This window comes from Theropithecus gelada, chromosome 9 (assembly GCF_003255815.1).
Source record: "Theropithecus gelada isolate Dixy chromosome 9, Tgel_1.0, whole genome shotgun sequence".
Taxonomy (NCBI): domain Eukaryota; kingdom Metazoa; phylum Chordata; class Mammalia; order Primates; family Cercopithecidae; genus Theropithecus; species Theropithecus gelada.
Genome location: NC_037677.1, coordinates 756190 through 771922, shown reverse-complemented (window position 1 = coordinate 771922; position 15733 = coordinate 756190). Strand labels below are relative to the sequence as shown.

The following is a 15733-nucleotide window of genomic DNA, read 5'->3' as shown; positions in this document are numbered from 1 at the left end:
CAAAAAAAAAAAAAAAAACAAAAACAAAAACAAAAACAAAAAATTAGCTGGGTGTGGTGGCTGGCACCTGTAGTCCCAGCTACTCGGGAGGCTGAGGCAGGAGAATGGCGTGAACCCGGGAGGCGGAGCTTGCAGTGAGTCCAGATCCTACTACTGCACTCCAGCCTGGGCTACAGAGGGAGACTCTGTCTCAAAAAAACAAAACAAAACAAAATTAATAATTTTTCTCTAAATCATTATGTCACCTACCTGACATATAGTTGTTTATTTGAGATGGTGTTATATTTTTAAGATTGCCTTGTGTGTCTAGAAAGACCATAATGACTGTTTAATCATGCAACAAACATTTCTGGTGTATATGAAAAGAAATTTTTAGAAACTGAATTAAGAGAGTTATGTTATCCCAAGTGTTGAACAAGGTTGATAAAACTTCTTGTTTAGACTGTAGCTTTGACAGATGAGGTTAAAAATATGTTACTAGCATAGAGGCCACAGATAGGAAGGAGAACATACTTACCCTCTCTGCTTTTTAAATAAAGAGACGTTAAATAAAATCCTCCTGTCCAATTCAGTAAGGCCTGCGAGAGGTGTAAGTCTCTGGCAAGTGTGGAGCCTGCCTTTAACTCCTTGGTCTGTTGCGTGGAAATACTTTGCTTTGGCTGGAGGATTCTTTTCTCCCCTTGAATTTTTCCCTTTACAATCTAGAGATCTGCTTTTTGGCCATGCCAGGAGGCAATAATTGATATATTTTAAGTCTCAAAATATTTTAGGTCTCTTGAACCAGTAACAAAAAATTTGTTATTTATTGAAACAGTTGTCAATGCTTGTATCATTCTTTAAATCTCATTCTAGATTCACATGTTAGGTAAGTTTAAAAAGCATTAAAATGATACATTATTAACTGTTTAAATGAGGTGACTATCAGTAATCCCTTCTGTTGGAAAACTTTATAAGCCTTTTTTGAAAAACTATCAGATTAGTAATTAAGAGATACATTGGTGTAAAGTTTACTTTTTTTAATAGATAGGATGCAGAGTGTTCAAATCAGGATCACTGTGTTGTGCTGAGACCGTGGCGTGGTTACTTTTTTAACCTTTTACTATAGAAAATTTCAAATGTACAAAGGTAGAATAGTATAGTGAACTTCCTTCTCTCAGGTGGAAGAGTAACGATGAGCCTTTGGGTCTCTGCCCCACATAGTACTTGGAGGAAAATTTCACACATTGTATTATTTTCCCTGTAAATATTTCAATACACATCTCTAAAAGACAGGGTTTCCTTTTTGTTAAACATAACCACAACATCATTATCACATCTAAGAAAATAGACTCATTTTTTAGTACTTTCAGTTGTCCTGTTACTGTTATTTCTCTGATTATCTTTTTTCTTTTTTAGTAGTTGGTTTGTTCCCTTTATCCAAGTAAAGCCATAGTCTGACTGACCAGCGTGTGTCTTACATCCCTTTTTGTGTTGAAGAAGCCAGTTGTTCAGAAACTTCCCACTGCCTGGAATCCCTTGGTGGTTCCCTGGCTTTTGTATTTGCGGTTAGTTTGTAATAAGATTTAGGGTCATGGTAACATTTTGATTTTTGTTGTTGTTTTTTTTTTGCAAGACCACTTCATATATGGTATTGTTGGTATTTCCATCAGGAGGTATGTAAATTCCGATTGTCTAAAAAAAATACAAGTATTAAAGTGTTATTTTAATTGTTTTTTATTTTTCCTTTTGGCTATCATAAGAATCTTAAAAATCTGGAAGTTAATGTTGGTAAAAGCCTGTACAGCACCTTCCATGACTTGCCCATTGGATTGCTAAGCTATTAATACGTCTTTACTTTCTGGATTTCGTGGTTGTGTGAGAATGGATGTTTAATGACATATAGGTTTCTTTTGCAATGGAATCCATCTGTTCTTTTGTAGAAAACCACCTCAGGGAGTGGGAGCTACTCCCCCTGTGTGTTACTTCAACATCACCTAGAAGTATTTGCTCAAGTTTTTCAGAATCATCTGCATAGTTAAAAAAAAAAAAATAATAACAATAAAAAGTTGAACTACAAAATTGCAAAATCACAGTGTGTTCCAGGGATTCTTCAGTGCGTCTGAGGCCTAAGAGCCAAGGACCTAGAATCTCAGTCCAGATGTTCCCGAAATCTGTGTCTTCTAAAATGTAGTTACTCACATTTTGTTTTCAAGATCGTTTTGAGTCCTGATAGCATTTATACTAGTACTTAATATATTTCTTTAAATTGATTCACTCTTTTCTTGGTTTAATAAAGAGGTTGGTACTGCACAGACATAAAAAGAAGATAATATACATTAAAATGAAGGTACATCTGTTAAAATGTAACATTGTCATACGTCCCATATTTTGGAAAACAGCAACCTCTGTGAAACATTTATTTCAAACATTTTTTCTGTGCTAGCTTACATTTCCAGCTCTGTTTGATAGCATGTAGATGTTTTTGTGATTGATGATACAGTTTACACAATTGGATGAGATTGCCTTTGATCATCAGATTATTTCATTAACAAGGTTTTTGAGAATTTATCACAAGCAGATTATGGTGAATAGGGAGCTCCACTATATCTTGAAAAACCTGTATGGCTACTTAGTAAGACAAAAATACGTACACTTTTAAAGGTATTTTTTTCTGACAGTCTGATGTATGTTTTCAGATGTATCTAAAAAGATACCTGGGTTAAATAAAAATATTTGTCTTGTTTGGGAAGCAGTGTAGCTTGCAGTGAAAAGAAATGCCTTGAAGTCAGACCTGGATGTCTAGGAATCCTCAGGATACGGGATTGCTACAGTTATCCCTTCTGATCCTTTTGAGACAGAGTTTCACTCTGTCACTTAGGCTAGAGTATGCTTAGGGGTGATCTCGGCTCGCTGCAACCTCTGCCTCCTGGGTTCAAGTGATTCTCCTGCCTCAGCCTTCTGGGTAGCTGGGATTACAGGCACCTGCCACCACGCCTGGCTAATTTTTAGTAGAGATGGGGTTTCACCAGTTTGGCCAGGCTGGTCTCGAACTCCTGACCTCAGGTGATCTGCCCGCCTCAGCCTCCCAAAGTGGTGGTGGTCCAGTTACTTCTTACGTTGTTTGGAAAAATTGAGTGAGATGTTATATGTGAAGTTTAGTGTCTAGACATTGGATTGAGTAAATGCTTCATGAAGAACCACTTCAAAAAACATCATTTCTTTCAGTGTCATTTCAACATTATGAGAAAGAAGTCAATTCCTGGCCAGGACTACTGTCTGTGTGGAGTTTGCATGTTCTCTACATGTCTATGTGCTTTTTTCATGGGTATTCTAGTTTCCTCCCACATCCCAACGGTGTGCATGTTAGGTGGATATGCGTGTCTGCCTGGTCCCAGTCTGAGTGAGTGAGTGTGGGTATGTGTGTGAGTGGCCCTGTGATGGGATAGTGTCCTTTTGGGGCTGGTTCCCACCTTGCTCCTTGAGCTGCTGGGATAGGCTCTGGCCACCTATCATCCTGAACTGGAATAAGCAGGTTGGGAAATGAATGAATATAAATTATTGTGAAACAAAAATTCATAAAGTCTACTATAATAATATAAATGTACAACAAATAAAGTGCTCAGCGAGCCTGCCTTATTTGTCATCATTAGTTTGTTTTTTAACTGCTTGGTGGTACGAATATTCTTTTTATATTTTTATTTTTTGAGACAGAATCTTGTTCTGTCTCCCAGGATGGAGTGCAGTGGTGCGATCTCAGCTTACTGCAACCTCCACCTCCTGGGCTTGGGTGGTCCTCCTATCCCAGCCTCCCAAGGAGCTGGTACTACAGGCACATGCCACCACACCCGGCTAATTGTTGTATTTTGTGTTCAGATGGGTGTCGCCCTGTTGCCCATGCTGGTGTCCAACTCTTGGGCTCAAGCATTCTGCTTGCCTTAGCCTCCCAAAGTGCGGGATTACAAGCGTGAGCCACTGCGCCCTGCCATAATATTTTTACAGTTTTCACTTTGCAAGCATTTATTCCTTGGTTGGTTAAATCCAGTGGTGGTTACATCACCACTATGACCACTGTCACTTTCTGACTCACCAGAAATTAGGTACATAATTGTCTTTCTTGTTAATCTTTTAAAAATGTGTGTGGCTCATATTTATTGCCATTTGAAAATGTTAGAAGGAGTTTTGGGTCTTTATTTAGAAGTTTGGTGATATTTTTGTGACTGGAAATATGCTGTAGGAACTTAACACTTGTTTGTGCCTGTGGTACAATTGATTTTGCTACACATCCTTTCACTTGAAGTCAGTTTCCAAGAACCTATTGATGATGTTAAGTGAGGACACTTAAATATATCTAAATTTAGCATTCATCAACAACTGTTTTTATTTCTGGAGTCCTATTAACTTTGTAATTTTCTGTGTGTGTGTGTGTGTGTGTGTGTGTGTGTGTGTGTGTGTGTGTGGTGTGTGTGTGTTTTGAGACAGTCTTGCTCTGTCACCCAGGCTGGAGTGCCGTGGTGTCATCTCAGCTCACTGCAACCTCTGCCTCTCTCAGATCCAAACAATTCTAGTGTCTTAGCCTCCCGGGTAGCTGGGACTACAGGCATGGCCACCAGGCCCAGCTCATTTTTGTATTTTTAGTAGAGATGGGGTTTCGCCATGTTGGCCAGGCTGGTCTCGAACTCCTGGCCTCAGGTGATCCACCTGCCTTGGCCTCCCAAAGTGCTGGGATTTATAGGTGTGAGCCACCACAACTGACCTTTTTTTTTTTTTAATTGTGTGTACATGAGGTGTTTTGATATACGTAGTGAAATGGTTACTAGAGTCCAGCCCATTAATATAGCCATTACTTCATGTAATTTTACCCTTCTTTTGTGTTGCTAAAAGCACCTAGACTATACTCTCAGCAAGTTTCTGGTGTACAGTACAGTATTACAGCTGCAGGCCTCGTGTTGTACATAAGATCTCCAGACTTAGCCAAAATATCTGTAACTTGGTACCCATGACACAGATCTCTTCATTTCCTCCCTACTTGCTAGCCCCCTGGTAGTCACCATTTTTTGTTTTGTTTTTTGTTTTGTTTTTGTGAGACGGAGTTTCACTCTTGTTGCCCAGACTGGAGTGCAATGGCACTGTCTCAGCTCACCGCAACCCCTGCCTCCTGATTTCCAGTGATTCTCCTGCCTCAGCCTCCCGAGTGGTTGGGATTACAGGCATGCACCACCACGCCCAGCTGATTTTGTATTTTTAGTGGAGACGGAGTTTCTCCATGTTGGTGAGGCAGGTCTCGAACTCCTGAGCTCAGGTGATCTGCCTGCCTCGGCCTCCCAGATTATGGGCTTAAGCCACCGTGCCTGGCAGTAGTCACCATTTTATTCTGTTTCTGTGTATTTGACTTTTTAAGATAGTAGCTTTCACATATGAGTGAGATCTTGCAGTATTTGTGTTTTTGGGCTGGCATGTTTCACTTGGCCAATATCCTTCAGATTAACTCATGTTATAGCATACAACGGGGTTTCCTTCTTTTTAAAGGCTGAACAGTATTTCATTCCATAGCATAGACAGACATATACACATCACGATTTCTATATCCATTTGTCCGTTGATGGACAACGAGGTGGTTTCTGTGTCTTGACTATTGTGAATAGTGCTGCAATCCCCATGGGGGTGCAGATATTCTTACGAGGTGGTGATTTCATTGCCTTCGGGTAAATACTCAGAAAGGATCATATGGTAGTTCTATTTTCAAATTTTTGAGCAACCTCCATACTGTTTTCATAATGGCTGCACCAATTTACATTCCCACCAACAGTGTGCAAAGGTTCTGTTTCTTCCATGCCCTGTTATCTCTTGTCTTACTGGTAGTAGTCATTCTGACATCGTGAGGTGAAATAGCATTGTGGTTTTATTCTGCAACTCCCTAATAATTAGTGATGCTGAGCACTTTTTCGTATTTCTGTTGCCATTTTTATGTTGTCTTGGGAAAAACTCCTATTCATGTCTTTGACCATTTTCTAATCAGGTTATTTATTTTTTGCTATTGAGTGGTGCAAGTTCCTTATGTATCTTGGCTATTAAGCCCTCAATTTTCTGTTTTTTTAAAAGACTTGAGTTTTCAGGCACAAATGGGTTTATTTGTGTCAGCACGTGGGTTTCCAAGTTTCCCGGTGTGGTCATCTTCACCAGAATGGTGTGAAGAAGAAACTTACTTATTTAAAAAAGTAAGTTCACTTCTTGGTGAGTAAGGTATGCATATGGGCAGACTTCTTTAAACTTTTTTAAATTCAGAGGGATAAACGTGTGTGCTGGAAAACTCAAGGATTTTAATTTTATTTAAATAATCATACTGTGCCCTTCAAATGACCTGTTTAATGTCTTTGCCATTTTACAGCATCCTGAGGTTAGCATCACACTTCTCCCAGTGGAGCCCATGACTTCTGATCAGGACGCTAAGGTTGTGGCTGAACCGCAGACGCAGAGAGTCCAGGAGGGCAAGGACAGTGCTCATCTGGTGGGTGCTGTCGAATGGGGTGGTGGGGAGTCCATTGCTCTTTTGATAAAGGATTCTCTACTGGAGTTAGTAAGGGGCTGTCAAGGGGAACACTGGCACATCTTAGGATCTGCATATGGATATTAGAGTCTTGTAGGGGAGAACAGGTTTCTTACTCATCTGAGGATCATGGCTGAGACCCCCGTAACAAAAGACAGATAAACAAGAGAAAAGCATACATGTGTATTTAGTAATAAGTTGTATGTGACATAGGAGCCTCCACAAAGGAAGAATACAAGAAATAGGGAAAACTGTGTTTTTTTTTTACGGAGTCTGATGCAGATGTTGCCAGTGTGGAGAAGCATGATTGGACAGAAGGGATGTGACTTAGAGCTAATAAACTGGAGAAACTTAGCAAGGCTGGTGTGTTCAGGTTTTTCCTGACATCCCTGTGTGATATTCCTCCTGGTACAAAGCAGGGCCCCTCTGGAAGGGTCTTTAGGGGAATGTTGGCTGTGTTATGGCCTGCTTCGAGGGAGAAGGGGTAAGGAGAATTTTTTCTAGTTTCCTTGGCCTGATTCTGCTGTTTCCTCAAATGTCAATGTGCCGTATTTTTGGGGGAGGAAGTCCTGAGCCCCATCAGTCTGAAAAATGTATAGGTAGCTTTGTAGAGGAAACTATAAGTAGTAGGTGATAACAAAAACAAAATTGTTATAACTCTAGATACTTAAAGCCATTTATTTTTTAAATCGAGGATATGTAGTGATTTGTAAATACTTTAATAACATTATAGTCACTATAGTAGGATGTACTTAAAGAGTTAGGATTTTAATATAAATTTTTTTGACTACTTTTGTTCATTTAAAAATTTTATGTCAAGCGGTAATAAAGTTCCAAAATGGCTTTGAGAAAAGTAGCTTTTCTTAGTTTTCCCAAATGAAACTACAAAGAACTTTATCTATGATGTTCATTCAGAATTTAAAAAGTTTAAGCCTCCTACCTTCTGAATATCTTATGAATTCACAAATTTGTCATGTAAAATGTGCATTTCTCAGTGGGTTTAGTTTGGCCCTATTACTGTGGTTTGAAGACATGTGTTGTTGTTTTTTTTTTAATGTTGTACTGATGTTGTCTTTGTTTTCAACTTTACAGATGAACGGTCCTATATCTCAAACCACTTCTCAGACAAGTTCCATCCCACCTTTGAGTCAGGTAATTTGATTTTGAGATTAATCACAGATTGTTTAATCACAGTCAAGGCTCAGAGATACTTCCTTAAGAAAAATGTTTATTGTAACAAAAATTAGAAAATGTAGATATTTCTCAAAAAGTTGTGGTCGGGGATCCATTCATCACCACACCCCATGGGTATAGTAACTGTCAATACTGTATGTCCTTACTAGCTTCTGTGTGTGTCTGTTTTGTGTGCAGTTCTGCAAACAACAGCGTACCATTTAGATGAATTTATTGTCAAATATTAATCACAAAATTTTTATTGTGTCGTTGATAATCTGTTGTATGTATATGATTAGCTTTCCGTTTTGGTAGCTTATGTTCCTTAAACCACACAGATTGAATAGTAAGCTTTTACCCAGAAAATTTGTTTCACATTTTAGCTGTGGTTAATGAAAGAATAAGGAAGTAGAATTCATTGGTTTTTAAATTCTGCCTTTCATCATTTGCATATGCATATATAAAGTGCTTCAGAGAGCTACTACTCAAAATTCAGTTTGATGGAAGGATCTTATACATTGCATAAAATTTAAAAAGTAAAAATTTTTTATGTAAAAAATAAAAATTACAATAAATCTCATCTATTTCCCCCATTATAAGCAGTTCATGTAGGAATTAAAGGAGGAGTTGGATTGTTAAACTAGTTTTTTTTTTTTTTCCTCAGTTAGAGACGAGGTCTCACTGTGTGGCCCAGGCTAATCTTGAGCTTCTGAACTCAAAGTGATCCTCCCGCCTTGGCCACCCAAAGTGCTAGGATTACAGGCATGAGCCACCATACCCGGCCAGCTTTTAGCAAAGAAGAATTTTAAAAAAACAAAAGACACCTTCCAAATTATTCTATTTTATAAATTTATTTTTTATGTAAAATTTTTGTGTATTCTGTTTTTACATTAATTTTTTTATTTTATTATTATTATTTTTTTGTGACAGTTTCCCTCTTGTTGCCAGGCTGCAGTGCAATAGCGTGATCTCAGTCACCGCAACCTCCGCCTCCCGGGCTCAAGGGATTCTCCTGCCTCAGCCTCCCGCGTAGCTGGGATTACAGGCATGTGCCATCACGTCTGGATAATTTTGTGTTTTTAGTAGAGATGGGGTTTCACCACATTGGTCAGACTGGTCTTGAACTCATGACCTCAAGTGATCCACCTGTCTCAGCCTCCCAAAAGTGTTGGGATTACAGGCATGAGCCACTGTGCTTGGTGCACACTGATTTTTTAAAAATGAATTTTATAATATTTTAAAGTCATTTTAAATCCAAACATAAGACCTTTGGTGGTCTAAGAAGAAAATTATATAAGACATAAATTAGATATCCCTTGAGTATAAATCTTTAAGGGAGTTAGTTTGTTTCAGCAAGTTCCAGTTCTCTCCATGGTTGACTTTCAGTCCAACATAATATTCAGACATCCACCTATTGCAGGCATTGCTATGAATGTTTTCTAATTAGCGTTGTTCATAGTGCACCTACGGGTGTGGAGAGTTACGTGCTTCATAGTTGACCAGGAGTTTGCTTTGGTTTAGTGATTAGGTGGCAGGGCTCAGCCAGTTGTTATGATGAGCACGTGAATACATTTAGCAGTCAGGGTTGAGGAACCAGGCTATTTACAGTTTAGCCGTTCCATTAAAGTTGAGTAGGAGGAGACTTGCAATAGAGATACCCAAAGAAATACCTGAATAATTCAGGAGCAGATTTGTATTTATCCACTGGTACTATTTAGTTGCATTTATTATACAGCTTCCTGCCATCTCCAGAAAACTTACTGAGTTAGTAACTATTTACAGGTTTAGCCAAAGAATACAAAAAAGTGATCTTTATTAGACTGTAAGGATATGGTTTCCCTAAGATCGAGACCATCTTGGCTAACACGGTGAAACCCCGTCTCTACTAAAAGTACAAAAAATTAGCTGGGCGTGGTGGCAGGCGCGTGTGGTTCCAGCTATTTGGGAGGCTGAGGCAGGAGAATGGCCTGAACCTGGGAGGCGGAGGTCGCAGTGAGCTGAGATCGTGCCACCACACTCCAGCCTGGGTGACAGAGCGAGACTCTGTCTCAGAAAAAAAAAAAAAAAAAAAGAATATGGTTTCCCTATTTAATATGAGAACAGTATATTATAATGAGTTACTTGATTGTCAGAATTACTCAAATTTGTGTACATGTGTTTTCTCCACTAAACTGTAAACTTCTGGTACTGTGTTCTGTTCATTAAAAAACAAAACTTTATTAAAGTGTAATTTGCATTCTGTAAAATTCACCCATTTAAGTATGCAGTTGAATTATATTTAGTAGATTTACTGAGTTCTGCAATCATCACCGTAATGTAGTCTTAGAACTTTTACATTACCCCAGTAAATCCCCAGTCCACTCCCAGGCCCACTTATAGTTAGGCCCTGTTTCTCACCCAGCGTTGGGCAGTCACAAACATGCTCTGTGTCTCCGCATTCTGTTCCCTTCTGTGGCCAGCTCAATGCGTTGTGTCTGGTAGGCAGGCAGGCAACTAGTACTGCCTGCATAAAATTTGACTGTCCATCCATTCAACAAAACTGAGTGCAAGTGATAATGATGGCTAAGAATTTTCTGTGGAGAGGTTGTTCAGATGAGCGTGGGATACACATGCCTTCAAGGAACCCTAACACTGCATGCAAGGTTGCATGATCATATTGTGTGTGAGCCTTAGGTACAAGATGAGCATACACCTGGAGGTGGGAGGCGCTGAGACATAGGTGAGTCTAGAAGAAGCACTCTTTATCTTTCCCCTAGTCAAGCAAGATCATTTTGAATGTTCTCACCTTGATGTAATAAGGATCTACTAATTTGAAGTGTATCGTACTAATAGCTATGATTACAGTACTTTGCGTTAAGTTTCCCTGAGTTCCAGGCAGGGATAGTGATGAAACTCTCTAGTCCCTCAATATTTCAGAAACGTGAAGGAAACTAGGACGGGGAGCGGTCAGAGGGATGGAAGGAAAACCAGAGGACAGTGTGGGGTGGAGATAGAGGCAGAGAGGCTGACTCAAGTGAAGTGTAGTAAGGTACAAAGCGAGGGGTCAGTTGTGACCTTAGCAAGAGTATTTTCCAGGACTGATAGGAGCAAAAGCCAGATTGCAGTGGGTGAGAGACAGGAGTGGTAGACACAACTCAAACGGTGACATTCCTCCTAAGATCTTGACTTTGAAGGTAAGGTGATAGATAGCGAGAAGGGATTGAAGGGATTTTGAGGGTATTTATGATGAAGAGTGACCACTGGCAGTGGGCCACTGCGATGGGTTCTCCTTGAGGAAGAAAAAAACAACCACTTGCATTCAGCAACAGTGTCATTTGGTTAAAGGTTCCTTACCTTCCCTGTTAGGGCCACAGACTTCATCTATAGCAAACGTCATTCTCGGCAGCTTTTTGCCCCTCCTGAAGCCCACTCAGGGACTCCAGTTCTTATTCCTGCGTGTGACCAGCCAAGCAGCTGCTTTTCCCCTGGAGACACTGCATCAGCCTGGAAACCATTTTCTGCTGGAATGATCCTGTTGTGTTTTATCATAAATCAACAGCAGGTTTGAGAGAGGAATGTGAGTGAATGATGATGTTTAAGGAACAAGTAATATTAGATAGAAGTGTTTATGTTAAATTACTTTCTCAAAAGAAAAATGCAAAGTCACAGCAAGTCTTCTAATCATAGTGTGAAACTGGGAAGGTGAAATTGGAACTCTAACTCATCCTCATACTAAACTCTATGTACAGTTCAGCAAATCATCTATATCAAAATGATTATTTATTTATTTATTTTTGAGACAGTCTCACTCTGTTACTCAAGCTGTCTAGAGTGCAGTGGTGCGATCTCTGCTCACTGCAGCCTCCGCCTCCAGGGTTCAAGTGATTCTTGTGCCTCAGCCTCCTGAGTAGCTGGAATTACAAGCATGCGCCACCATGCTTGGCTAATTTTTGTATTTTTCGTAGAGATGGTGTTTTGCCATGTTGCCCAGGCTGGTCTCAAACTCTGGCCTCAAGTGATCTACCCGCCTTGGCCTCCCAAGATGTTGGGATTACAGGCATGAGCCACTGCACCTGCCCCAGAATTTTTTCTTTTTTTAAAACTCCTTTACAGATGGTGATAACAAAAAACTTTCATCCCTTCCTTTATCAGTTTTCAAAAAAACCACCTTTGCCTTTTGATGACACAGCTTCTGAATGAATATTAATTAGCAATCCCGATTAATTATTGCAGGCTTATATTTTAAATAAGAGTAGGCTTCGCAATCAGAAAGCTTGAATTTCTATGAAAATATCCAACTCCTATATTTGTACATAAGTGACACATGGCTGCTCTTGGCATGATATCTTGCAGGTTAAACCTTTTGGCAGGTTGTTGCCACCTTGTCAGTCTGTTTTAAGAAAAGACTTGGGCCGGGTGCAGTGGCTCACGCCTGTAGTCCCAGCACTTTGGGAGGCCTAGGCGGGCAGATCACCTGAGGTCAGGAGTTCGAGACCAGCCTGACCAATATGATGAAACTCCGTCTCTACTAAAAATACAAAAATTAGCCGGGTGTGGTGGCGCATGCTTGTAATCCCAGCTACTTGGGAGGCTGAGACGGGAGAATCGTTTGAACCTGGGAGGCAGAGGTTGCAGTGAGCTGAGATAGCGCCATTGCACTCCAGCCTGGGCAGCAAGAGCGAAACTCTGTCTCAAAAAAAGAAAAGAAAAGACTTGACTGGGTGTAGTGGCTCACACCTATAAATCCTAGCACTTTGGGAGGCCAGGGTGGGAGGATTGCTTGAGCCCAATTCAAGACCCCATATCTACACAGAAAAAAAGAACAGGCATGGTGGTGCGTGCCTGCTGTCTGAGCTATTCAGGAGGCTGATGGGGGAGAATTGCTGGAGCCCAGGAGGTCAAGGCTGCAGTGAGCTGTGATTGCATCACTGCACTCCAGCCTAGGTGACAGAGGAAGACACTGTCTCTAAAAAAATAAAATAAAAACAAAAGACCTCAGAACTTTCCTTAAGGATGTTGGTACAGTTTCCTGTCTTAGAAATACGTTTGTTACTATGTTAGGAAGTGTAAAGCTGTTCTTCAGAATGATTTAGTGACAAAACAAGCCTTTTACCCCCAGAGTGTACGCACGGTTCTTGGTCTCCTGCTAACTTCCCAGAACTTGCCCCAGGATGGAGGATACTCTGACCAGATGCCCTCTTTTGCTCTTAGAATATATTCGTGCTGAGACGGAGTAGATCCTTTTTAATGTAGGATATTTCTTTTTGATGACATAGTATTGTAGCATTTTGATTGTAGCATTTTGGCCATTGACAGAAGGAATGCTTTCTATAACACATACCCCTGATCTTTTTAGCTCCAAGGCATATTTAAAAATAGAGGGATTTCTTCATTCCCTATTTGGCTCACTATTCTTAGTTTTATCCTTGTGTAAATGAGTTCCATGCTGCTAAAACTTCTTTTGTTGTGGGAGTGTGACAGAGTAATAGTAGTCTTTCAAGGCACTGGGATCAGTAAAAACATCTCTTGACTTAGAACATTTTGTAATTTCTTTTAAAAAAATTAGTAATTTTACTGCTTAGTATTTGCATCATTTAGAATATGACAAATAGGTTTTTTGCAAACTCTTTTTCATTTTGGGATTCAGTTTAATTGCTATTAAGGCATTTTGTTCAATAGTAGATTTATAAATCAACTTTGTGTGGCAGTACCATGCAAACAGTTGTACTGAGAGAATAGTCAAATCCCTGGGAGGAAGCGGCAGATGTGTCAGAGTCCGCTGCCTGGCAGCTGGCTGCCTTCATAGGCCCTGGTGTCCTTACATATGTATGGGAATACAACACACACAGCTATGTGCACAGATCATAAAAGTACAACTCAGTGTATTTCTGCAAAATAAACACATGTAGGTAATCCACTGCCAAGATCCTGAAACAGCCCTGTGAGTTTTGGCAGCAATTTGAAGACGTGTCGTGATTATAGAAATTGCGAAAATAGGAGAAATGTGTATCTTCAAATTAGGGAACTTGTGTGTATGAGATACTTGAATCACGCAGTGGTGTCAAAGTTTCTGAGATGGTCAGGCTGCTTCAGTCTTTGTTTGGACTTCTCATCTCATGAAGCCCGTGCTTCTCACCTGGGCAGCTGTAGTCACTCCTCACTGGTGTCCCCAACCCACCCTTCCTTTCTAACACAGTGGCCAGAGGATCCCTTCGAGAAGGCCAAGTCAGAACCTGCCACTCCTGTGCTCAGCATCACAATCAGCCTGAGTCCTGGCAGGGCCCTTCACAGTCTGGCACCTGTCCTCTCTGACTCTGCTGGCCACTGGCTCTCCCCTGGCACACTGCTCCAGCCCCAGTGGGCTCTTGACCCTTGACCATTCCAGCATCATCTTACCGCAGGGCTCTCTGCCTCAGCTGGTCCTGGCATGTCCCTTTCCCAGAAGTGTTTGAGGCTTGTTCTCTTACCTTTCTCAGTCTCAGCCTCACCTTCTCAGCGAGTCCTATCTATCCACATCCATCTCCTCACTCCTGGCTTGCCTCAGACCCTTTACGTGTAGCAGTGAGCACCTTCTAACAATGTTAGGTATTTGTTAGATTTAGTGTTTGTCTCCCTGGACTAGAATGCAAGCTCCATCAAAGCTGGGGTTTGGTTTTGTTCATTGGTGTATCCCAGTGTCTTCCTGACAGGTAGGTGCTCCATGAATGTCTCCAGTATAAAAGAATGTATCACATATGGTGGTAATCACTGCAGATTGTCATGGCTCTTACTGTGTACTCTGCTAACACTTCAGTTTACTCATTAATTCCTGTTAGCCCTACACCTGTCTTACCGCTAGTTACTGTTTTCCCCATTTTACAAATGAGAAAACTGAGGCACAAAGCTGTTTAAGTAATTTATCTCTAAGATTACTGAACTAAAAAGTGGTAGAACCAGGATTTGGACCCAGGCAATCTGGCTTTGGAGTCTAAACTCAAGAGGAAATACTTTGTATTTGGCACTGTTATTTCGTTTAAAAAGATAAACAAGAAGGAAATAATTTAAAACACCCAGCTCTTTCAGCCATCTGAAAGGCTTTTCAGAATTGTTTGTTTTGTTTAGTTTAGTTTGTTTTTTTAGAGACAGGGTCTTGCTCTGTCACCCAGGCTGGAGTACAGTGGAACAGTAATAGCTCACGGCAGCCTTGAACTTCTGGGCTCAAGTGATCCTCCTGCCTCAGCCTCCCAAGTAGCTGGGACTACAGACACGCGCCCTCACACCCAGCTAACTTTTAGTTTTTATTTGTAGAGATAGGGTCTTGCTGTGTTGGTGAGGCTACTTCAGATATCGTTAAGACTGTCCCCCCATCACAGGCCCATCACATTTGCCCTCTAGGAGGGCCGAAGTGTCTTGGTAGATGAGCACTGGGGGCCCTCCACAGGCTTGCTGCCCAGAGCTGCCTTGGATCTCTGCTCCCCACATCCGGTGCCTTGCTCCTCAGTTATCCCAGCTGTGGCTCGAGTGGGCCCAGTGGTGGCTTGAGCTGCAGCTCCAGAAGGTACAAGTCATAAACCTTGGTGGCATCCATGGTGCTGATTTTCAGGCAAGAAGAATGCTATAGAGCTGTGGGGCAGCCTCCACCTGGATTTTACACGATGCTGTGGACAGCCTGGGGCCAGGCAGGGACTCATCACAGCAGCAGAGCCTGTACTCAGGCAATGACAAGCAGAAATTCGGAGTTGAACCTGCTGCAGAGAAGCCCCACCAAGGGCATTGCCTAGTAGAGTTGTGGGAGTGGCCTGAGAGCCTTGAACTGTGGAGCTGCCAGCTTACAGCATCAGCCTGGGAGAGCTGTGGGCAGGAGACTCCAATCCCTGACAGCTGCTGGGTGGACTGAGCCCAGCAAAGCCATTGGGTAGGGCTGCCTGAGGCCCTGGGGACTCAACCCTGTTCCACGGTGCCCAGAGGGTTAGGACCTGGAGTCAAAGGAGGTGATTCTCCAGAGAGGCTTGATAGTTAATATTGTCTGCCTTGTTGGGTCTTGAACTTACCTGGGACCTCTTGCTGCTGCTTGCCTAT

General features: G+C 41.3%; 1 protein-coding gene across 1 annotated transcript in view; it reads left to right on the top strand.

The window, feature by feature from the left end:
- LARP4B (La ribonucleoprotein domain family member 4B) overlaps positions 1–15733 on the top strand; it is a 116117-nt gene that overhangs the window by 41316 nt on the left and 59068 nt on the right. Inside the window, exons 2-3 of the mRNA XM_025396035.1 lie at positions 6365–6484; positions 7616–7675. Of these exons, the coding sequence (XP_025251820.1) occupies positions 6404–6484; positions 7616–7675 (141 nt within the window). The 5' untranslated portion in view covers positions 6365–6403. The remainder of the gene's footprint in view (positions 1–6364; positions 6485–7615; positions 7676–15733) is intronic.